The sequence below is a fragment of the Scyliorhinus canicula genome, chromosome 15, assembly GCF_902713615.1.
Source record: "Scyliorhinus canicula chromosome 15, sScyCan1.1, whole genome shotgun sequence".
Taxonomy (NCBI): domain Eukaryota; kingdom Metazoa; phylum Chordata; class Chondrichthyes; order Carcharhiniformes; family Scyliorhinidae; genus Scyliorhinus; species Scyliorhinus canicula.
This window is the reverse complement of record NC_052160.1, coordinates 97,713,546-97,739,482: the sequence shown is the minus strand read 5'-3', so window position 1 is coordinate 97,739,482 and position 25,937 is coordinate 97,713,546. Positions and strand designations below refer to the sequence as shown.

General features: G+C 48.3%; 1 protein-coding gene across 1 annotated transcript in view; it reads right to left on the bottom strand.

Moving 5' to 3' along the window:
- The window catches only part of LOC119978169 (ankyrin repeat and SAM domain-containing protein 1A-like), a 581,433-nt gene that overhangs the window by 455,372 nt on the left and 100,124 nt on the right, over positions 1-25,937 (bottom strand). Inside the window, 1 exon segment of the mRNA XM_038819603.1 lies at positions 3,345-3,425. Within this exon segment, the coding sequence (XP_038675531.1) occupies positions 3,345-3,425 (81 nt within the window).

Sequence of the window (25,937 nt, the reverse complement as noted above, 5' to 3'; positions counted from 1 at the left end):
GAGTGGAGAGGTCAGGTTTGGAGGAGCCGGTGGGGATTGAGGAGGTTTGGACAGCGGTAGGGAAGATGCCAAAGGGTAAAGCACCGGGGCAGGATGGGCTCCCAGTGGAGATCTTTGAGAACGCGGTATTTAGGGGGACGCCCCCGTAGGAGATGGGGCAGGTATCTATTTCACTTTTATTTTAAAAAATAAGGACCCTGTGGAGTGTGGATCTTATTGGCCAATATCCCTTTTAAATGTGGATGCCAAAATTCAAGCCAAAGTTTTGGCACATAGGCTGGAGATGGAGTGCCTCCCAGAAGTGGTTGGGAAGATTAGATGGAGTTTGTAAAGGCTAGACAGTTGTTCTCAAACGTACAACTCTTGCTAAATGTGGTGCTCTCCCCATCCGCAGCTTGGGAGGTGGGGGAGAAGAGAGCAGGTGGTGGATGCAGAAAAAGCATTTGATCGGATGAAGTGGAGTTATTTTTTTGCAGTGTTCGAATGGTTTGGGGGTTGGGCCTAAGTTTGTGACGTGGGTCAAGTTGTGAAACAAGGATCTCGAAGGCGAGTGTTCATGCGACTGAGGTGAACTCAGAATATATCCAGCTGCATAGAGGAACAAGATAGGGGTGTCCCATGTCCCCTCGCCCTTGGCCATTGCACTCAGGAGCTTGGATAAGTGGAGGGAGATAGTGAAGGGGGGTGAAACACAGGGTGTCCCCATATGCCGATGACATTTTGCTGTATATTTCCAACCCACTTCCCTTGGTGGGGAATATAATGAGGCTGCAATCACGGGATACAATTTGAATTTGGAGAAGAGCGAGTGCTTTTTGGTGTCCCCAGGGGGCAGGATTTGCCATTTTGTGTGACGACTACTTACTTCAGGTATCTGGGATGCAGGTGGTTCCGAGATTTGGCCCAGCTACGTAAAGGGGGCTGGTTTAGCTCACTGGGCTAAATTGCTGGCTTTTAAAGCAGACCAACAGCACGGTTCGATTCCCGTACCAGCCTCCCCGGACAGGCGCCGGAATGTGGCAACTAGGGGCTTTTCACAGTAACTTCATTGAAGCCTACTCGTGACAAAAAGCGATTTTCATTTCATTTCATTTTCAAACTGAATTTCACGAGCCTGGTGGGCATGGCAAGGTGGCTCCATTGAGGTGAGGCAGCCTCCCGTATGATTGGCAAGCTGAGTACAGTCGGTAAAGATAAACCTTTTGCCGTGGTTTTTATTTTAATTCCAGTGTTTACCAGTCTTCTTGCCGAAAGCATTTTTTTAATGGGGTGGAACAGTTGATTTTGTGTATTGTCCAGGTAGGTACGGTAGTGAGGATTCGGAAAACAGCGTTTCAGTGAGAGCAACAGTTAGGGGGTTTGTCTCTGCTGAATCTGATGTATTATTATTGGGCGGCAAACTCCAAGCAGTTGTGGGGTTGAGTTAGGGAGCCAGAAGCAACGTGGGTAAGGATGGAGGCAGGTTCTTGCAGGGGGATCAGGGTTGTGGGTGCTGGCAACAGCGCCACTCCACTTTCCCCAGGGAAATCTTTCCGTAGTCCGATGGTGGTGGCCACACTGAAGATATGGAGTTAATTTCGGTAGCAATTTTAAGTTAGTTGATGTCGATTCAAGTGAATAATTTCTTTGAGCCAGCGAGACTGGATACTAGTTTTTAGGGCTGGGAGGAGCAGGGGTAGTGGATATGATTGACTTATTTCTGGAAGGGTAATTTGCAAGCTTGGAGGAGTTAGCGGAGAAGTTGGAGATTCCAAGGAAGGAGGCCTTTAGGTATATGCAGGTGCGGGATTTTGCACAAAAGGCTTTCCCGATATTTCTCGTGACACCATCCTCTTCGTTGGAAGGGGTGTTGTCGGTGATGGGTTTTGGGGGGCGGTCATCTCGGTGATTTATGGGAGGATTCTGGAGGAGGATACAACGTTGTTGGTGGGGGTTACAGCCAAGTGGGAGGAGGAGCTGGGGTGGCGCTGGAGATGGGGTTGTGGTACGAGGTGTTGTGGAGGGTGAATGCCTCAACCTCATGTGTGAGACTAGGGTTAATACAATTAAAGGTGGTGCACAGGATGCACCTGACGAGGTCAAGGATGAGCCGACTGTTATGGGCATGGGCAACACTTGCGAGCCGTGTGGGAGGGGCCCGGGAAGCCATGTACATATGTTGTGGTCCTGTCCAAAGTTGAAGAAGTTTTGTGGTTTGTTCTTCAGCACCATGTTGATAATCTTGCACTTGGAGCCCAGTCCCCTGGGGGCCATACTTGGGGTGTCAGACCTGCTGACGAAGACGGGGCCTTAGTCTTGCTGATTGCTCACAGGAGGGTCTGTTGGAGTGGAGGTCAGCTTCTCCACCATGTGTCTCAGTATGGCTAGGAGATTTGAAGGGGGTTTCTGTACCTTGCGACGGTTAAGTTCACCTTGAAGGGGGCGATTGAGGTGTTCCTCAGAGATAGAATCTGTTTATTCTTCACTTTAAAGAATTGATCACCATCAGCCGCTAAGGGAGAATGACAGGGATGGGGGGTGGGGGGGTATTTTTCAAGTCATATATGTACTGGTTTGTCGTGTGGGAGTTCTTTGGTTGTTCTTTTTGCTTTGTATTGTATTATTTTACATATAAAATGTTAAAAACCGAATAAGAATATAGAACATAGAACAGTACAGCACAGAACAGGCCCTTCGGCCCTCGATGTTGTGCCGAACAATGATCACCCTACTCAAACCCACGTATCCACCCTATACCCGTAACCCAACAACCCCCCCTTAACCTTACTTTTTTTTAGGACACTACGGGCAATTTAGCATGGCCAATCCACCTAACCCGCACATCTTTGGACTGTGGGAGGAAACCGGAGCACCCGGAGGAAACCCACTCACACACGGGGAGGACGTGCAGACTCCGCACAGACAGTGACCCAGCCGGGAATCGAACCTGGGACCCTGGAGCTGTGAAGCATTTATGCTAACCACCATGCTACCGTGCTGCCCCTAAAAATATATATATTTTTTAAAATTATATTCAGCTCTGACCAGAAATATTCTACCTTAGCTTCATTGGGTCACTTTTCATTTGTACATCAGCAGACTATGGAATAAAGGGGAAAATCTTAATTCTACTATGAGATGTGAATGCCGAGATGGATCTGTGGAGACACATACAGGGCACCTCTTGGCACACCGGAAAAAAATAAAAGGCTTTATATTATTCCAATTTTTCTGGTTACTTTTGCGAGAGGAAACAAAACGTTTTTAGCAAGTCATGTAATTCAGTTATGTTCAATGCTCCATTCTCAAAATCATCAAAATTGGGAACATAAACCAAATATTTTGTCCACAAGCACGTGACTTACTTTTGTCCATTCAGAGCAGCATGGTGCAGGGGGGTGTATCCTGAGTTGTCGACACAGTTGACATTTGGCCCTCTCCAAATACTGGAAAATAAAAAATATATACATTTTCATTTTAGAAATATTACTCCCGTCCTCACTCCCCTCCAAAAGAGATAATCCTTAAGATAGAATTTTGTTCTCTGCTCTGAAAGAACAGTTTTCTCCCATCACAATAATGCATATTTATGATAACACGCCAGAAAAATAAAATGCCTGACAGCACTGGGTGAGGGACAGTGTTTTATCCCTTATGCAACTGAGCTTAGCTGCAATGTTGCCTGCGGCATGAAGCAGCAAAATCTGCAAGTGGGAATTAGATGCCCACTATTTTGGCAATCAAACAGCAACATGGAAGCAGATCACCACCTTGGACATAAGGGTTTTGCAGTCCAATGGGGAGGACCTATCTCCTCACAGTAATAGTCACAAAATCTTCTGGATCTTCAAAAAGATCAGAACGTTTCAACAAATTGCTTTCATACAGTGCCCTATAACACAGTAAAATAACATGTCAGCATGTTTTCAAACACCAAGCCACATTAGGCGTTAGCAAGAGTTTTATCAAAGGTAAATTTTAAAAGTGCTGCTTAAGAGGAGAGACAGATCAAGAAAGGCCAAGAGACAGAATTCCAGAGTTTTTTGGGCCCAAACAGCTGAAAACATCACCAGAAATGGTGGGTCAATAAATGTAGAGACTGAACAAGAGGTCAAAATTGGAGGAGCGCAGATCTGGAACATTGAGAGATTGGAGGACTTTACAGAGGCAGCTGGCGAGAGGTTTCTAGGGAATCGCAAGACAAGGATAAAAAAAATTTAAATTGAGGATTTGTAGATCAATGCAGGACAGCAAGCACAGGGGTAATGAGTGAATGGGACTTGATAAGAACTAATAAGGGCAGCGAATTTTGGATGAGTTCAAGTTTATGGTGGCTGGAAAATGGGAGCCAGTCGGCAGTGTCGAGATCAAAGATAATAAAGGCATGAAGGAATGCAGCAGCAGATGAGCTGAGGCAACGATGGAAAATGGAGATGTTATGGATGGAAGTAGGCTGAATTGGTGATGCAAAACAACAGAATGGAAAACAACATGAACAGCTGAACCACACCCCTCCCCCACTCTGCCAACAAATCAAAGAATAGCAACCCCCTTCACCCTTTACAAACCCCATCTGATCCTCCCCAATCACATGCAGAAAGCACTCCTCCAACCTAAGCGCCAAGTCTTTGGCAAGAATCTTGGCATCCACATTTAACAGGGATATTAGCTGATATGACTCGCACTCTGCAGGGTCCTTATCCTTTTTTTAATGAGAGAAAAATAGGTGCCTGACCCATCGTCTCTGTGAGATCCCCTTAGCCACTGCATCATCAAACATCTCCACCAATAGCGCCACCAGCCTATCCACAAACTTAACAGAATTCCAGTGGAAACCCATCCGACCCTGGTTCTTTACGTGTTACATCTTTCCTATCGCCGTCTGAACCTCCTCAATTCCGACCAGCTCCTCCAACCCTGCCCTCTCCTAATTTAGGACATTCTAGTTCCTCCAAGAACTCCCTAATTTCCAACTCATCCCCAAAGACTCCTCAAATGCCATGTTCATCTGCTCCGGTGCCACCTCCAGCCCGCTCGGCCCATCCCAGACCTGAAAAATGTCGTGAGGCTGCCTGCAGGAGAAGCTGTCATGCCAGCAAGCGACTGGCCTTCTCCCTGTACTCGTACACCACACCCTTTTCCCACGTCAACTGGTGTATGCTTCCCTGTAGACAAAAGATGGAGCTGTGCCTGCAGTTCCTTTCTACTGACCAAAAGCTCCAGAGTGGGATCTTCCGCATACTTCCCATTAACCTCCAAGATTTCATTGACCAGTCACTGCTGCTCCTCTCTTGCCTCGGTATCCACCTGCGCCTTATACAAGATGATCTCGCCTTCAGCTCCTTCCATACCACCGACGGCAAGACCTCCCCATTCTTATAAAACCCCACATAATCGTCAATCACATTTCCATCCTCGCACAAAAACTCAGATCCACAAGCAGGCCCACATCCAACCTCCACGCTAGCCTCTGTGCAGGCCACTTCTCCATGACCACATTCACCAATTGCGGAGCATGATCTGAAATAACAATCGGCAAGCATTTTGCTTTACTCACCCCCGAGAACAACGACCCTGTCAACAAGCACGGCTTAGATTAATCCACCTTCGGATTCAACACTGTATTAAAATCCCCACCTTCAATTAACTGATGCGTGTCCAGACTTGGTTTGGCTGCCAACATCCTCCTCATAAACCCTACATCATCCCAATTCAGGGTATATACGCTATCACCGACCTCCCCTCCAAAGCACCCATTACTATAATGTATCTGGGGGCAGCAAGATGGCGCAGTGGTTAGCACCACTGGCTCACAGCGCAGAGGGCTCATGTTCGGTCCTGGTCCTAGGTCACTGTCCATGGGGCGTTTGCACATTCTCCCTGGGTCTCACCCCCACAACACAAAAAGATACACGGGCAAGGTGAATTGGCCATGCTAAATTGCCCCTTCATTGGGAAAAAAAGAATTGAATTTTTTTTTTAAACTATAACGTATCTGTCCCCCCTGATCTACCACCACCTTCTCCAACCATTAGTACCACTAAGTCCCCAGGCCCTGCTATCAAAGCCCGATTGGAACAACTAATTCACCCAACCCTTGAGCCTAACCTGGTCCTTCACCCTCAAATGGGTCTCCTGCAACAGCACCGCATTGACTCTCAAGCTCTACAAATGAGAGAAGATTCTCACCCCCTTCACCGGTCCACGCAACCCCCACACGTTACCATTCAGACTGGGGGTCTCTCAATTCCCCCCCCCCCCCCCCCCCCCCCCACATTGACCACCACCTCTGCCGCTGTCCCATATGGGACCATGCCCTATTCCTAGTCACCATCAGACAGCGACAGCTCCCCCTTCCCCAGAAACACCCCAACCACATCCTCTCAAAACTGCTACTCTCTATCCCCCCACAATTCACACCACCCAGGCCCATCAAAATCGGTCCAAACAGGCTTGACCAGCGTGGTCTCTCCCCCTACTTCGCTCCCATACACCACCCAACTTAAGTTTGCTAGCGAAGTGACCCCTGGCAGAGCCCCCCCCCCCCCCCCCCCCCCCAAAACCTAGTACAAAAAAGAACAGAAAACCCACCCCCAAACCCAGCCCTTCTAAACCAACCAAGCATGATAAACCCAAATCAAAGGGGGAGAAACCTCAACACCGTCCCCAAACCATCCCCTCCCAACCACAACATAAGAAAACAAAGTCCAAACTCAGTTCAGTCCCAAACCTTCAGCCCTCACGGACGCCTCCGCCTGCTCCGTCATCTCAAAGTAATAGTCCTTGGAGTTATGCGTAACTTTCAACTTTGCCGGGTAGACCACCCTGAACAGCACATACTCTTATAAAATGCTTCCTTTGCTCTGTTAAAGGCCGCCCACCGACTTGCAAGCTCCACCGTTACGTCCTGGTTTACACGAATAACACGGCTTTCCCACCGATTCTGCTTGGGCATCTCAAGACCTTCTCCTTCATCTAATAGCTGTGAAAACAGACCAAAGCTCTTTTTGCGGTCTGTGCACATTCAGCACCCTGACCTTCCCATTGCTTGCCATTTTAACAAAAGATCCTGCTCCCATGCCCACATGTCTGTCCTTGACCTGCTGCAATGTTCCAGTGAAGCTCAAAGCAAACTGGAGGAACAACATCTCATCTTCTGGTTAGGCACACTACAGCCTTCCGGTCTCAACATCGAAGTCAACAACTTCAGATGATTAGCTCTACCCCACCTCGACCCATTTGTTTTCATCCCATTTCAATTTATCATTTCTTTCTTTCTGGTCTTTCTTAATATATATTTAAACCCCACCCAACCACCTTATCCACCTTTCCTTACCCTTTCTCCTCTTTGTTTCCCCCTTCCCCCACATCTACCAGTTCACCCTCTGATGTTAGTTTCTCTGCTGTTTGGCCTTTCACATCTTTAGTTCTCTCTGGGGACTGCCATTTGCAGTCCTTGGTTTCTGTGGTCCTTAGCACCCGGTTTCCTTAGATATCTGTGGCTATGACTCATCTTTCATTCTCACTCCACAGTATAAATATTTCCCACTTTCTATGTCTGTTAGCTTTGACAAAGAGTCATCGGATTAGAAATGTTAACTCTTCTCTCTCCCTGCAGATGCTGCCAGACCTGAGATTTTCCAGCATTTTCTCTTTCATTTCAGATTCCAGCATCCGTAGTGATTTGCTTTTTTCCATCAAAGCTCTTGATGGATCATTCCCCTTTGGCTTCAGCCGGAGCAACTGATAAGCCCTCTCCAGCTCAGTGTACTCCTCCTCTCCCAACAACCTGCCGACCATCTCCGAAAGGTGCTCCATCGACCTCGGGCCAACCACCCCCTCAGGCAGTCCCACGATCCGAAGATTCTGTTCTCCGGGTCCTCGACTCTGGCTCTCAGCCTTTTATTACTTTCCTCCACCTTCCGCAGCTCCTCTCCCACCGAGACAGGCTGGTTGCTATGCTACGACAATGCCCTCTCCATGCAACACCTCTCCATGCTTCCGCACTACCATTGAAGTCGCTTCAAGAGCCTCCTTATCAGGCCAATGTATCGTCCACCAACTGTTTGCGCATTCCCATCACCTCCTCCCATACCACTCAAAATGCTTAGCAAACTGCACTGCCATCACCTCAGCCAGAATGTCCACCGTAATGGGCACAACTCCATCTGGCAAGCTTGCCCCCACCTTCTCCCTCCCCCCGCATCCCTCCCAACAGAACTTCACACCAAATTCGAGCTCTCTGGAGTACTAGCGCTTGTTCCTTTTCGTGCCGTATTCTTCCTTTGGGTTTTTGACATCCTCTAATTGCCATGACTTTATGCGAGACAATTCATATAAAACTTACCCCAAAACTGAAAAGGGTCATAAAAACGAAATCTCTAGTGGGAGCCACCCAACGTGCGACCGCCACCTCATGTCACCACCGGAGGTCTCGTGCTTCAGCTTTCACTAGGGTGAGGAAATTAAGATTGCGGCTGGGGATGAAGACAATCATTTTGCTCTTCCCAATATCTAGGTATTTCCAGCTGTTACACTTTGTATAGATCATTTGCTTACTTCGGGGTGTCAGAGCAGCAAGAGCTCTTTGAAGAGATCGGCGCCGGCACCCTGGCCTTCACGTCCTGAACAGCCCAAAGATGACTCCTGCTCGGATGGAGATCAGCAACGCTACCCAAGGTCTTGGACTGGCAGGCCAACTTGGCGGAATTCCTGACGCTCGGAAAAATACAGTTTGCCATCAGGGGCCAGATGAAGTGTTCCACCTCAGGTGGAGGCAGTTCACCACCATCCTCAAAGACCTGTTGGTCAAAGACCTGAGCAGCAGCTTGGGGAGGGGTTAATATCCATTCACAACATTAAAAGAAAAAATATGTTTGCACTACGTCCGTGCCACGGGTGCTTACAAGCAGCATTACAGTAACATTGCCCTGCAAAATGTTGAATTTCCGTCATTTTGTAATCTCTCTAATGCTGAACTTTGTAAATACAGGTTGAGCATCCCTTATCCGAAATTCCAAAAACCGAAAAATTCCGAAACCCATACGTTTTGAGCACGCCGCACATGTGCAGTTCGTAACGCATGCCGCACATGCGCAGTTCACAACGATCCGCACATGCGCAGTTCCCAATGTGCACCACGCCTGCACAGTATATTCTGAAATCCGAAACGCACTTGGCCCCAAGCATTTTGGATAAGGAATTTTCAAACAGAATCCGTTTCTTTATGTTATTGCTGCGTAATATGTTAATTTATTTTATTTGTTAAATGAAACTTCAATAAAAATACTTTTTAAAAAACACTGCAGCTACAGACCTAGTACTCTGCAGCAAGTACATAACCTCCTGACTCCCCAAAGCCTGTGCAGTATCTATAAAGCATAAGGAGTGCGATGGAACACTCTTCGATTGCAGCTCCAATAGAACTCAAGAAGTTCCAAACTATCCAAGGCAAAGCAGTGCACTTGTTTGACACCCCATCCCATCATCTTCAATATGCACTGTCTCCACCACCAGTTCACCATGGCTGCAATTTGCACCATTATTAAGATTCACTGCAGTAACTCAACAACTTGTTTGACAACAGCTTCCAAACCCGCAACCTCCATTGCCTGAAAGAAGGTCAACAGGTGCATGAGAATAACAAAACCTGCAAATTCCCCTCCAAGTCCTGCATCATCCTGACTTGGAAAAAAATCACCGTTCCTTCATCATCACAGAATCAAAAGCATGGAACACCCGACACAACACTTTGGGTGCACCTAGACCAAATACAACAGTGGTTCAAGAAGGCGGCTCCTCATCATCTTCTCAAGGGCTAATAATGTCAGCCTCGTCAGCCCAACTAATCGGGTAAAACTAGCAAAACTTTCCAAATTTTCTGCTGAATGCTTCCCAGCCCGGTGCAATTGCCCAGGGGAAGTCAGCACTTCTGAAAAATTGGCAGGTAAACCCTTACGTAAGCACCTACCAAGAAGGGATTCCCCAGAGCATCATTGGGTTACTCTCTAAAAAGTGAGAAAAGGGTTTTTTCACAGTAACCTGTGACAACGAAAGGTTATTATTAGGGGCTGGTTTTGCACAGTGGGCTAAACAGCTGGCGTGTAATGCAGAACAAGGCCAGCAGCGCGGATTCAATTCCCGTTCCGGCCTTTCTGTACAGGCGCAGGAATGTGGCGACTAGGGGCTTTTCACAGTAGCTTCATTGAAACCTACTTGTGACAATAAGCGATTATTATTATTAAATGCTACACAGAAGAACCAGAAGGTTATGGGCCACGTAGTCAGATGTATAAAAGCTAATTGAGAGTTATCCTTCACAGAATTTCTACAGTGCAAAAGGAGACCATTGAGCCCATTGAGTCTGCACCAACCTTCTGAAAGAGCACCCTACCCAAGCCCACACCCCCGACCTATCCAGTAAACTGAAAACTCCACCTAACATGCACACCTTTGGATACTAAAGGGGCAATTTAGGAAGGCCAATCCACCTAACCTTCACATCTTTGGACTGTGGGTAAACCGGAGAAAATTCACACAGACAAGGAGAAACGTGCAAACTCCACACAGAGTCACCCAAGGCAGGAATTGAATTCAGGTCCCAGCGCTGTGAGGCAACAGTACCACGCCATTGTGCCACCCTCAAAGGGGCTGGAATATGATAGAGTGGATGTTATGCAATAGTTGTATAGAACTCAGCACATTGGCCATGTCTGGAGTACTGTGTTCAGTTCTTAAGTTCTCTCAAATACAGAAAATTACTCATCTTAAACATATCACCCTCTAAGAGGAAGTTAAAGCATCTGATCAGATAGTGCTGTACTGCTTGTTCTAATGGAGCCCAGAACAAGCAGACCTCACATTAAAATTAAAGTTAGGTCATTCAAGCACTTCTTCGCATACAGGATTAAGAAACTTTAACCATGGTTGCACCGAGAGCCACGTTTACATGCAGATACATCATGTTTGATTATCTAACCGCATAAATACTTCATATTTGGAAGCACAAATCACAAATCTGACAATTTTAAACTTAAATATGTAGGAATACATTCTGATTCATACACAATGCAAGATTATCTTAGCACCTTATCCTGAAACATTTAAAATAAAAAGAACGTGCAACAAACAACCATGTTAATAAATGCCACGGCTCTTTTCTTTTAGATGTGGAGATTCCGGCGTTGGACTGGGGTGAGCACACTAAGAAGGCTTACAACACCAGGTTAAAGTCCAACAGGTTAAAGTCCAACAGGTTTGTTTCAAACACTAGCTTTCGGAGCACTGCTCCTTCCTTAGGTGAATGAAGGTCAGGTCACCTGACGAAGGAGCAGTACGCCGAAAGCTAGTGTTTGAAACAAACCAGTTGGACTTTAACCTGGTGTTATAAGACTTCTTACTTTTATTTTTAAGCAGAGCACATACAAAAACAAATTAGTTTTATGTTTGAAACAGAATGCCTAGGTTCATTCAAAAATTACCAGACTTCAAGTACGCAGAATGATGTGTTGTGTTGCCAATCTATTGCAATTCATAGATCCATTTTGAAAGAATGTAGAATGTAGAAGCCCAGTGTGGTTGTCAGTCTAATATCCATACACTTCCTAACGGCAGTATACTTGCAAGTTAATGGGCATTCACCAGTCATATATAATTTGTCCACAAGGTGTTGCTGCAGCTTGCTAAGAAAGAATGGCCCGAATACCTTTGCAATCAATATAACTGCACTAATTAATTTGCAAAACAAGTAGACTGCCATATATGCAAAACTTGGCTGCATTTTTGGATATTCACATTATTTTGATATTCAAATTCAAAGGAAACAACAGTTCATCCAGTGACCAGTGATGATCCTTGAGAAAATATTTATCCTCTCACCCATTTCTTCCATTTAACACATTGCCATTTTTAAAAATTTTCCCCAGATTCCAGCCCTCACATCAAGCAAACCATTGGCATTAATAAGCAGGAAAGTGTACGGCATACGAGACAAAATTTTGACAGTGCACAATTTAAAGTTTGAGAATCAATGCATTTTAAAACTTTGCGCCACAAGCTTAAAGTAACATGGTGCATATACTTGACAAGACTGACCTTTAGCATTAAAAACAGTCGAAGGCCTATCAGGCGGATGGGGGACCTTTTCCTCGATGGGAAGTTTGCGACTTTAGAGGAGTAGGAGGGGAAGTGGGGTCTCCCCCCTGGGAATACTTTCAGGTATATGCAGATTAGGGCGTTTGTTAAGCGGCAGGTGGCGGAGTTCCCGCTACTGCCGCCTAGGGGGGTGCATGATAGGGTGCTCTCGGGGACGTGGGTCGGTGAAGGTAGGATCTCGGCAATTTATCAAGTGATGCAGGAGGAGGTGGAAGAGCTGAAAGCAAAGTGGGAGGAGGAGATCGACGAGAGGACGTGGACGGACGCCCTGGGGAGGGTAAACTCGTCCTCTTCCCGTACAGTCGCCGGAATGTGGCGACTAGGGGCTTTTCACAGTAACTTAATTGAAGCCTACTTGTGACAATAAGTGATTTTCATTTCATTTCTTGCACATGGCTAAGCTTAATTCAGCTGAAGGTGCTGAATAGGGCGCACATGACTGGGGCCAGGATGAGCCGGTTCTTTGGGGGAAAGGACAGGAGGGAGGTGTTCGGGATGCCCGGCGAACCACACCCACATGTTCTGGGCGTGTCCGGCATTGGAGGGGTTTTAGAAGGGGGTGGCAGGGACCTTGTCCAAGGTGGTCGGTTCCAGGGTGGAACCGGACTGGGGGCTCGCGATCTTCGGGGTAGCATCGGAGCCAGGAGTGCAGGAGGCGAGAGAGGCCGGTATCCTGGCCTTTGCGTCTCTAGTAGCCCGGCGTAGGATTCTTTTACGGTGGAGGGACGCGAAGCCCCCGAACCCGGAGGCCTGGATTAACGACATGGCCAGGTTCATCAGGCTGGAGAGGGTGAAGTTTGCCCTGAGGGGGTCGGTACAAGGGTTCTTCCGGTGGTGGCAGCCCTTTCTCGATTTTCTGGCGGAGGGTTAGAGGGTGGTCAATCTCACCCGGGGGGGGGGGGGGGGGGGGGGGGCTGTTAAGGGGGTTTGTTTGCCACTTTCTTTTTTGTTGTATTGTTATTAATTTATTGCTTTGTATTGGGGGGGCGGGTTCTTTCTGTTTATTTTTATACCTTGCTTATTTTATTGTTGGGAGAAAATTTGTTGTTGAAAAATTTGAATAAAAATTATTTTTAAAACAACAGTCGAAGGCCCAGAAATTGCCCTCAAGCCAGAAAATACTAACCATCCTTAGTTAATGTAGTCCTTGCCCATTAGATCTCCAATGCTCTCCAAGTTGCTGGGCATGTGAGAAGCACAGCATCATCTGCAGGACATCGGAGTGAACAGGGTAAGAAACTGTATCACTTTAACCAATCAGGTCGAAAGATTTTGAAATTAACACAAGTCTGAACAAGGAAGTCGAAGCTTGAATAGATGAATTCAATATCAAGTCTGGTTAAGAGTATTAGAGGCAAATAAATATTGGATTGAGAGGAAATATTGGATTGATGAGCAGCGAAGTAGCATAGTGGTTAGCACTATGGCTTTACGGTTCTAGTGTCCCAGGTTCGATTCCCAGCTTGGGTCACTGTCTGTGCAGAGTCTGCACATTCTCCCCGTGTCTGCATGGGTTTCGTCCGGGTGCTCCGGTTTCCTCCCACAGTCCAAACATGTGCGGGTTAGGTGGATTGGCCATGCTAAATTGCCCTTAGGTTAGATGGGGTTGCTGGGTTACGGGGATAGGGTGGAGGTGTGGGCTTAAGTAGGGTACTCTTTCCAAGAGCCAGTGCAGACTCGAAGGGCCGAATGGCCTCCTTCTGCACTGTAAATTCTATGATTCTATGAAACGTAAAAATATTTTTTAATCTTCAACAATTGAAGGGAATGAATGACATTTGTAATAGGTCATTTTCAGTGCTAGAGATTTGCATAGATTATTATATTGTGAAAAGTGCATTTAGACTGAAATGGATATGCCCAATATCTACTTTGAACGTACAGGAGCTTCATGCCACTCAATGTATTTGAACAGTGAAATAAAACAAAAAACGCTGAAAAACTCAGCAGATCTGGCAACATCTATAGAGAGCGAAACTGAGTTACCATTTTGAGGCCATATGATCCTTCTTCAGGAGATTAGGCACATGGACTCGAAACAATGGGCACAATTTACTGGCCACGTCCCGCCGAAATCAATGTGGGATGTGACCAGTAGATCCTGGGAGTGACTTCACCCGGGATTCCAGACAGTCGTTACACCTCACGAGATCTAGTTACATCTTGTGAGATGCCGTGATCTGGATCCTGCCCACAATGGGTTTATAAACCCACTTAACTCTGCTGACAGAACTCTTTCAGACTTCCAGCATTCACAACATTTTGCTTTTATTTGAATGGTGAACCAGACAAGAAATGCCATTGTAGCAAAGCTGACTGGATCTTTTGGATTTCCATGTTAATGCATGGATCTGTTCTTGCCTCAAGTTGATGTGACATTTTCACATTAATACTGGTGTCAGCAATTAGCCTGTTATTTTGACAGCCATTTTTGAGCCTGTGAAATCTTATCACTTTTCCTTGGATCTCTGTTGACGAAGATAGTCATACAAAGGGGATGGAGAAATCAGTGGGAAATGTGACCACAAATGTGACCCGCTAAATTAACTAAAGGATGTGCAGTTGCAAAGTGGATTTTTCCATCTTGACTGTCAAATTGAGGCCAACTCAACTGTACTGGAGGTAAATTGGAACCAAGTCATCCACAAATTGTCTTATTCAAAGGAAACCTGGAACAGGAAGGTGCAGAAAAGATTAAGAACCAACATAGCTACAATGCTCACACCACGTGGCTCAGAAACTCCTCTAGGCTACATTGTTCCTTTCCTACCCGCTCAAAACAAAGGCAGCAATCCCAGATTAAAATCCTTGACTCAAACCTTTGAATGCTGCACAAAAGGTTTAAATCAGAATCAACGTCTTCTTTTCAGCCTGCAAAAAATTTAATTTTTTTTTTAAATTTAGATTAGCCAATTATTTTTTCCAATTAAGGGGCAATTTAGCGTGGCCAATCCACCTACTCTGCACATTTTTGGGTTGTGGGGGCGAAACCCACGCAGACACGGGGAGAACGTGCAAACTCCACACGGACAGTGACCCAGAGCCGGGATCGAACCTGGGACCTCAGCGCCGTGAGGCGGTTGTGCTAACCACTAGGCCACTGTGCTGCCCTGCAAAAAATTTAATTAAACTTCTACGCCTTTGACCAGCTCAACTTTCTTCCATATATTTTAATTTAGTTTTCTCTGCCATGAGAATTTCCATTTAACTAAATGTTTTCTAAATGTTTATTTGCCAATGTTAAACAAAACACTATTGCAATGTAGAGTGTGCTCCTCAGGTTGTCATTTTGGTTTTGTGCAGTAATCGCAACACATTCAGCTATGGAGCAGTAGAGCAGGGATGTGTCAAAAATCAATCATGTGCTGAGATCTGATTTCAGATAAATTGTATTTGCACCAAGTGAAGGCCAGCCACAACCAACAGGGGGCCTACGTCTGTCCAGTTTCAGAATACATTTGGCAAGGTCAAGGAGTAAGGAACCTTGTCTTTTTTAAAAATTTAATTTATGGGACGTGGGCGTCGCTGTTAGACCAGCCATTATTACCCATCCTAGTTGCCCTCAAGAAGGTGGTGGTGAACCTGCTTTGATACATGTTTGTTATAAAAATACATTTTTTTTTTAAAAAGGTGGTGGTCAGCTGACTTTGTGAACCTCTGCAGTCCCTGTGGTCTAGGTACACCCACTGTGCTGTTAGTAAGGGTATTCCAGTATTTTGTCCCAGCGACACTGAAGGAACGGCGATACATCTTCAAGTCGGGGTGGTGAGTGACTTGAAGGGGAACCACCAAGTGGTGGTGATCCCAGGTATCTGTTGCTCTTGTCCTTCTAGATGATAGTAGTTGTGGTTTGGAAGATGCTGCCTGAGGAACCTTGGTGAGTTCCTGCAGTGTATCTTGCAGATGGCACACACTTCTGCCACTGTTCATTGGTGGTGGAGGGATTGAATGTTTGTGGAAGGCATAACAATCAAGCAGGCTGCATTGTCCTGGGAGGTACTAAGCTTCTTGAGTGTTGTTGGAACGACACTCATCCAGGCAAGTGGGAGCATTCCATTACACTCCTGACTTGTGCCTTGTAGATAGTGGGCAGGCTTTGGGAAATCAGGTGGTGAATTACTCGCTGCAGGATTCCAAGCCTCTGACCTGTACTTGTAGCCACAGTATTTATATGGCTAGTTTGGTTCAGTTTCTGGTTAATGGTAACCCCAGGGTATTGATGGTGGGGATTCAGTGATGGGGCTGGTTCAGCACAGTGGGCTAGGACAGCTGGCTTGAAATGTAGACCAGCAGCGCAGGTTCAATTCCCGTTCCAGCCTTCCAGAACAGGCGCCGGAATGTGGCGACTAGGGGCTTTTCATAGTACAGTAGTCCCCCGTTATACCGCGCTCCGCAATACCGCGGTTCACTATATACGGCGGGGGGGCTTATGGACCCCAACTGTCAGCTTCGCTCTCCGGATCAAAGTGAGCCGGCCGCTGAAGTTGACACTGCCGGCTGATTGGAGGGAGATTCAGTGAGAGAGGAGCAGCTCACACAGCGTCCGGAAGTGGATAGTGCAGAGCTACAGCTGCCTCAACCCTGCACAGCAGACAGGTTCTTTAAACCGGTGGCGGTCAGAACATATTTTTGAAAGGCAATCCTTTCCTCCAGTTTGGTGAAACCCACCAGAGTTCCTGGTAAGTTTCTGTGGGTTTCCCTCTGGAATAACTCCCAGCCTCATTCTGTGGCAATCAGAGAGCTTGTTTTAATTAGATCCACGATGGGGGTTTTAAATTTATTTTAAAATCTATGCATGCGCTTCCCACTGTGAGTCTACATGGGTCTGACCTCTCCCCCCACCCCCCGTAGACTCACAATGGGAAGCGCATGCATAGATTTTAAAATAAATTTAAAACCCCCATCGTGGATATCCGCGGCTCGGATGCAACGCGGGTGGCTGTCTTGGACCCCAACACCCGCGTTATAATGGGGGACTACTGTATCTTCATTGAAGCCCACTTGTGACAACAAGCGATTATTATCACAATCTTCCCAGCAATCAACTATACAGTCTGTAAAGATTTTTCCCCTTTTTCACCCCCCCCCCCCCCCCCCCCCCCCCCCCCCCGGTGACGAACAGCCCCTCAAACACAGTCACAAACATCCCCCAGCTTTTCTCAAACCCCACTGAAGAGGTCCTTAACTCATACCTTATCTTCTCTAACCACAGGAAGTCATACAGCTAACCCAACCAAGCCGCTATCCCCGGTGGCGATGCCGACCGCCACTCCAGCAAAATTCGCCACCGCGCAATCAGAAAGGCGAAGCCCACAACATCAGCTTCTCTGAAACCCCAAATAACGCCACCAAAGGGTCCAGGTCCACCTCCACTATCCTGGCTAAGACCACGAACACTCCCGCCCAGAATCTTTCCAATTGTTCGTAACCCCAAAATATGTACACCAATTTTTCAGAACTCCAAAACATGTGCAATTGCCTGGTACTTGTGGAACACAAATGTTACTTGCCACTTGTCAACCCAAGCCTGGATATTGTCCAGGTCTTGCTGCATTTGGACATGGACTGCTTCAGCATCTGAATCATGAGTGATACTGAACATTTTTGTACAATCATCAGCGAACAATCATCTGTGAACATCTCCACTTCTAACCTTATGATGGAAGGTCATTGATGAAACATCCGACGATGGTTGGGCCTAGGACACTATCCTGAGGAACTCCTGCAGTGATGACTTTGCGCTGAAATGATTCACCTTCAATTATGACAGCCACCTTCCTTTGTGGCAGGTATGGGTCCAACCAACAGAGGATTTCCCCCATTCCCATTGACCAGTTTTGCGAGGGCACCTTATTGCCATATCCGATTAAATGTTGCCTCATGTCATGGGCAGTCACTATCACCTCACCTCTGGAGTTCAGCTCTGTTGTCCATGTTTGAACCAAGGTTGTAATGTTCTCAGCAGCTGAGTGACCGTGGCAGAACATAACTGAGCATCCGTGAGCAGGTTACTGCTGAGTAAGTGTTGCTTGATGACCCCTTCCATCACTTTCCTGATCAACGGCACAGTGGTTAGCACTGCTGCCTCAATGCGCCAGGGACCCGGATTCAATTCTGGCTTGGGTGACTGTGTGGAGTTTGCACATTTTCCCAAGTCTATGCGGCTTTCCTCCAGATGCTCCGGTTTCCTCCCACAGTCCATGATGTGCAGGTTAGGTGTATTGGTCATGCTGAATTGCCCCCCAGGTGTCAAAAGATTAGGTGGGGTTACGGGGATGGGGCAGGGGATTGGGACTGTATGGGGTGGAATTTTGGAAGGCTGGTGCAGGCTCGATGGCCAAATGCCTCCTTTTGCACTGTCAAGATCCTAGGAGAGTAGACTGATGGGGTGGTTTACTGGGCCAGGTTGAATTTGTCCTGTTCCTTGCATACAGAACATACCTGGACAATTTTCCACATTGTCGAGTGCATGTCACTGTTGCAGCTGTACAAGTATAGCTTGGCTACGGGTGCAGCAAGTTTTTGGAGCACAAGTCTTCAGGGCTATTATCAGACGTTTGTCAGGCCCCAAATCAAGTGGAGTGAATCAAATTGGTTGAAGACTGACATCCCTGATGCTGGGGAGCTCCGGGGAGTCCGAGATGGATCATTCACTCAATACGTCTGATGGAAGATTTATCCAAATGCTTCAGCCTCGTCTTTTGCACAGGTGAGGGCGGCACGTTGGCACAATGGTTAGCACTGCTGCCTCACAACACCAGGGCCCCGGTTCAATTCCGACCTCGGGTGTGGAGTTTGCACATTTTCCCAGTGTCTGTGTGGGTTTCCTCCCACAGTCCAAAGGTGTGCAGTTTAGGTGGATTGGCCATGCTAAATTGCCCCTCAGGGTGGTGTTCAGGAATAGGACGGGGGATTGGACCGAGGTCGGGTGGTCTTTCAAAGGGTTGGTGCAGACTCGATGGGCTAAATGGCCTCCTTCTGCACTGTAGGGATTCTATGGATTCTATGTACTGGACTCCCCCATAATTGAGGGTGGTGATATTTGTGGACTCTCGTTCCCCCAATGAGTTGTTTAATTGTCCACCGCCATTCACGGCTCTATGTGGCAGGACTGCAGAGCTTAGATATGATCTGTTGGTTGTGGAAGCATTTAGCTCTTTCTATTGCTTGCTCCATATGCAGTTTGGCATGAAAGCAGTCCTGTGTTGTAGATTCACCAGAAAACAGTCCTGTGTTTTACCTTCACCAGGTTTTTTTAAAAACAATTTTGTTTTCCAAACATACTCCAACACAGCAACATAGTACAAAAATAAACATGGTACATAGTTTGTTCAATTTTTCCCCTTTATTACTCCCTCCCAACCCCCCCCCCCCAACAAACAATTCCTCAAACATGGATAGAAATGGCCTCCACCACACGTATAACCCCATCTCCAACTCCTTACGAGCACATTTTATCTTCTCCAACCTGAGGAGCTCATACAAATCCCCCAACCATGCCGCAGCCCCCAGTGATGCTACCAACCGGCAGTTCAAAAGTATCTATCGCCGGACAATCAGAGAGGTGAAGGCCACAACATCGGTCCCCCTCCCCTCCTGCAGCCCCGGCACCACGGAAACTCCAAAAATTGCCAACATAGGGTCCAACATTATTTTGACCCTCACAATACCGGACAGACTCTCCAACAACACCTCTCAAATTCTATCCAGCTTTGTACATATGGACATGATGACCCAGCCCCATCCCACATCTCTCGTAAACATCTTCACTTCAAGGGAAGGATCCACTCTTCGAGGTCCGAGGCATATGGACCCTATTTAGCACCTTAAACTGTATACAGTGCATCCGTGCACAGAAAGAGTTTGAGTTGACTTGGTACATTATTTCACTCCAAATTCCCCACCACCATCCCCAACTCTTCCGACCACTTCCTCTTGATCCCTTTTACCAAAGCCGACCCCTTTTCTCCCAACCAGCCTTAGATATCCCAATCCTCCTTTCCCCCACACATCGGGAGCAGCAACTTCTCTAACAGTAGTATATTCCAGCAACTGAGGACAGCTCCTTCGGCGCAAAATCCTGTACCTGCTAATATGAAACTCACTTGCCCTTGGCAACTTAATCCTCTCCCGAACCCTGCGAACTTACCCTGCCCAAAAAAGTCCCTCACCTTCACTATCCCTTCCTCTCCCCATCTCCCACATACATCCATCCATCCACCTGGTACAAATCTATGGCTGACAGATAGTGGGGTCAATACTGACATGTACCCTAATTTAAAGTGCCTCCTCAACTGATTCCAAATCTTAATTGACAGTGCCACTTGTATACTTCCCTCGTGAAAACGGCAAAGCGGCTATCACCAGGGCCCTCAAGCTCATCGCCTTTCATGAGTTCCCCTTAAACTGAACCCCCCCCCCCTCACATCGCCTACCGCCCAGTAATAATGTAGCCGATTTGGGAGGCATTTTGCATATGCACATGAGGATATCAGAAGACTAAACATCAATAAATGGCTTCCACTTCTGGGTGAAACCGTCTTCCGCTGTAAGGCGACCTTCTCCAAATGCAGAAATTCTGCCAGGTCACCCTCCCACACCCCTGCCTTTGGCATCTCCGTGTGCCGCCATAATAACAAGATCCGCCTCTACGCTATCAAGGAGGCAAAGGCCAAAACATCGGCCTATCTCCCCACCTGGACCCCTGGGGCAGGATTTTCCGATCACCGAAATCGCATTCAGCGATCGTCAGTTTCCGACGAAATCGGGGGCGGCGCTGCTTTTGCGATGCTCCGCCCCCTCCAAAGCCACGTACTCGGAGTACACCGCGTGCCGTATCAACGTCCTCAGGACATTGCCTGAGGGACGCCCCCCCCCCCCCCCCCCGGATGATCCGCCCCAACCGGCTGAGTTCCCGATAGCGATGGTCCTGTGTGCTATTATCCATCGGGAACTCAGCGTGGCAGCTGTGGACTCAGTCCAGCGCTGCCACAGGAGGAGGAGGAGGAGGAGGAGGAGGAGGAGGAGGAGGAGGAGGAGGAGGATTGATCCCCGGGCAGGGGGGACTTTGTCAGGGACTGGGGAAACTGTTGGGGGGTGGTCCAGGCTCGGGAGCCGGCCAAAGGGGGACAATATTTTGCAGGCTGGGTCCGTGCACAGCCGGCATCATGTTGCACAGCTCAGCCATTTGCAGGCCGCCACCTTGCGCATGCGCGGCCATGGACCCGGCAATTCTCCAGGCCATATAGGCAGCGAGAGCTGGGTGCTCTAACACTGCCGGCATGCTAGCCCCCAGCCAAACGGAGGATCGGTGGCCGTTTTGCACCGAATGTTCAGTCGTAAAATGCCACCGTTCCCACGCCAACTTGAGGACATAGCCTCAGAATTGGTGAATCCAGCCCCCGAATCTTCCAACACACCGAATATCGCCACCTCCAGACTCGGGGCCATCTCCACACCCAGATTCTCGGACATGACATCCGTGAACCCCTGCCAGAACCCACTCAGCTTCTGGCACGCCCAGAACACGATTCACAGGGCTCCATCGCACACCATCCACACCTATCCTCCACCCCCTGCAAAGAACCAACTCATCCTCGCAACCATCATGTGGGCCCTATGCACCAATTTAACTGGAAGAGGTTTTTCACCTCGCACACGACAAGGACACATTCCCTTTTCCATGTCCCGGGCCCACAACTCACCACCCAACACCTCTTCTCATTTACGTTTGATCTACTCCACCGAGCGCCCTCTCTCTCCATCAACTGCCTATAAATGTCTGGCACACTTCCCTCCCCGATATCATTCTCCAACAACAGCTTGCCCTGCCCCTGAGCCCCGGGAAGGACATGACCTCTCTCCTCACAAAATTTGTCACCTCCAGGTATCTGAAACCTTTCCCTTTAGGCAGCTCATACATTTCCTCCAACTCCTCCAGGCCTGCAAACTTGTCCCTATAAACCAGTCCCTGAAGTCCCTTGAATATAAAAAATGGCAAGTCATGTTGCAGCAGCACAAGGCCTTAGATAGGCCTCATTTGGAATAGTGTACACAATTCTGGTCAGCACAATACCAGAAGGATGTGGATGTTTTGGAGAGGGTACAGTAGCAGTTTACTAGGATGTTGCCTGGTATGGAGGGCATTAGCTATGAGGAGAAGTTAGATAAACTCGGTCTGTTCTCACTGGAACGACGGAGGTTGAGAGGCGATCTGATAGAAGTCTACAAGATTATGAGTGGCATGGACAGAGTGGATAGTCAGATGCTCTTTCCTAGGGTAGGAGAGTCAAGTACTGGGGGGACACAGGTTTAAAGTGCCTGGGGAAAAGTTTAGAACAGATGTGCCAGGCAATTTTTTTATTTATTTATTTTTACAGAGGGTGGTAAATATATGGAACGCACTGCCTGGGAAGGTGGTGGGAGCAGGTAAGATAGCGGCATTTAAGGGGCATCTAGACAAATATATGAACAGGGTGGGAACGGAAGGATACGGACTCCGTAAGTGCATAAGGTTTTAATTTAGGCAGGTACCATGGTCAGCGCAGGCTTGGAGGGCCAAAGGGCATGTTCCTGTACGGTACTGATCTTTGTTCTTACTCTATCCTGCTGACACCTCCGGGACCTCGCATCCAGCCTCGTCGGCACAAACCTGTGATTGTCACATATCGGCGTCCACAACGGCATGCCCTCTAACCTGAACTGTTGCCTGTGCTGACTCCAAACATGCAATTTAGGAGTACCCAATTCATTTTTTCCATGTAAGGGACAATTTGGCATGGCCAATCCACCTACCCTGCACATCTTTGAAACCCACGCAAACATGGGGAGAATGTGCAAACTCCACACGGACAGTGACCCAGGGCCGGGATCGAACCTTGGACCTCGGTGCTGTGAGGCAGCAGCGATAACCACTGCGCTAGCAGTGCTGCCCCTGCGCAACTCTGAAACCACCACTGTGCTCATGGTGAGAACAGAAGGGGCGCTGACAACAGTGCCCTCAAACCTGTCCTCCTACATGATACTGCCTCTATCAGCCTCCATACTAATCCTTCCTCCACTGGCCATTCCCTCACCATTCCCCATCAAAATCGCCACGCCAACGCCCTCATCCTCCTTCATCAAAAACACCCTGCTCACCCGCGGGGTCTTCCCTGCCCACACAAACCCCAAAATTATCCTGGTCACCTTCCTGAAAAGAACTTGGGAACAAAGATGGGGAGGTTCTGGAACACGAGCAAGAACCTGGGCAGCACTGTCATTTTAACCGTCTGCACCTGCCCAGCCAGTGACAGCGACGACACATCCACCTCTTGAAATCCACCTTCATTCCCTCCACTAGCCAGGTCAAGTTCAATTTATGCACTGCACCCAGCTCCGCATTACCCAAATTCATAGGTACCGAAAACCTGCCCCAGCACCTGGAACGGCAACTTCCCAAACCTCCTCTCCTGCCTCCTAGCATTAACCGGGAAAACCTCGCTCTTCCCCGTGTTCAATTTATTCCCCAACAACCGGCCAAATTCCGCCAGGATCGACATTACCCTTCCAAAGTTGCGCACCAGGTCAGAGATATATAACAAAAGATCCTCCACATACAACGAGGCTCTGTGTTCAGCCCCACCCTGCTCAATCCCTTTCCAGCCTCTCGATGCTCTAAGTGCCACTGACAGCAGCTGTATCGCCAAGGCGAAAAGCAGCGTGAAGAGCGAGCAGCATGAAGAGCGGGCACCCATGCCTCGTCCGCCGATGCAGCCCGGAGTACCCAGAGTTCATCTTATTAGTCTGGACAATAACCTTCGGCGCCCTGTACAGATGCCAAACCCAATCCACGAACCCCTGACCAAACCCGAACTGGCCCAGCACCTCCAACAGATATTCACTCCACCCAAAGAAAAGCCTTCTCCGCGTCCATTGCCACCACTACCTCCTGCTCCTCCAAGGTCTTCATAATGACAGTAAGCAGCCTAGGCGCATTCGCCGACAACTACCACTCTTTCACAAATCCCATCTGGTCCTCCCATATCACCCCAGGCGCACAATCCTTTATCAGCAACGCTGACACCTTTTCATCCACATTAAGCAGCAATATCATGCGGTACGCCCCACACTGTTCCGTGTCCTTATCTTTCTTCAAAATCAACTAAATGGCGCCTGCGACAATGAGAGAAGAGGGGGAAAGAGAGGGGAGAGAGAGCTCCTGCCTACCCCACGCCTCACTGTAACATCCCCAAATAGGCTCCAACCCCTCTCCACACGTCTTGCAAAACTCAGCTCGGAACCCATCCGGCCCCAGGACCTTCCCTACCTGCATCGATCTAACACTGTCCATCACCTCCCTCAGCCCAATCGGGGCCCCCAATCCCTGAACCCTCCCCTCCTCCACCCAAGGGAACTCCCACTTTTTCAAAAAACGCCTCATATCCTCCTCCCCAAATGGAGGCTCCAACTCATACAGCCACCTGTAGAAGGCCTCAAATACCCCATTCACCCCTCCTATGCCCGACGCCACCTTGCCCCTCTCATCCTTCAACCTCCCAATTTCCCTAGTCACTGTCTGCTTCCTCAATTGGTGGGCCAACATCCTACTCGCCTTTTCCCCCGTGCTCGTACACTGCTAATCTGGTCCTCCACATTTGCCCTACCGCCTTTCCCGTAGACACTAACCCAAACTCCATCTGGAGCCACTGCCTCTCCTTAAATAGCCCCTCCTCTGGTGCCACAGAGTACCTCCGAGTCACCCTCAAAATCGCTACTCCTTGCTCTCTCCTCTCGCTCCACCCTCTCCCTATGTACGTGAATCGAGATAAATTTGCCCCTAACTTGTACCTCAAGTGCCTCCTGCAGCATGGAGACCGAGCCCTCCCCCGTGTCATTCCGCTCCACATACCTCGATTGATGGCCCTCACCCTTTCGCACACACCTTCACCCACTAACAACCCCTCATCCAATCTCCACTGCGGCCGTTGAGCCTCCCCCTGTGCCACGCGCAAATCCACCCATCAAAAAATACAATCGCCAAATACTCCAAGTCAGCCAGCAGCGCCTTGTCCATCATAAACTAATCGATCCGGGGGTACACCCAGTGTACGTGTGAAAGTACGAGGACTCCTTCGCCATCATCAAGAGTGGCTCAATAGACTCACCATAGACTGAGCTCGCTAGGTCTAAAGGGCATAGCTGCAAAACTGGGACTGCGGCAGGTGGTGAAGGAACCATCAAGTTAATCCATAAAATACCTATAGGTGCAGAAGGAAGCCATTCAACCCATCGAGTCTGCACCAACTCTCTCAAATAGTACTCTATTTCGGCCCATTTCGCTGTCCTACCTCGTAACCCCGTACATTGATCATAGCCAATCCACAACCTGGGATGATGTGGGGTTGGGAGGAGGTGGGTTGGCGAGGCAGTGGTGGAGGTGGGATGCGGGGATCAATAATTTGGAAGGTGTAGGTGGGGCCCTTTGTTAGGGCCTCTAGATGGGAGTCACCACACTATCAGGCAATGCTAGTGAATGGAAGCAGAGTGGGGCGGCGCAGTGGTGGTTGGCCAGAAGGGGAAGGTAGGGAAAGGGGGTCGAGGAGGATTTGGGGGAAGGGGGGTTAGCGACATGGCTTTTTTTTTTATTTTAGAGTACCCAATTCATTTTTTCCAATTAAAGGGCAATTTAGTGGGGCCAATCCACCTAGCCTGCACATTTGTGGGTTGTGGGGGCAAAACCCACGTAAACACGGGGAGAAAGTGCAAACTCCACACGGACAGTGACCCAGAGCCGGGATCGAACCTAGGACCTCGGTGCCGTGAGG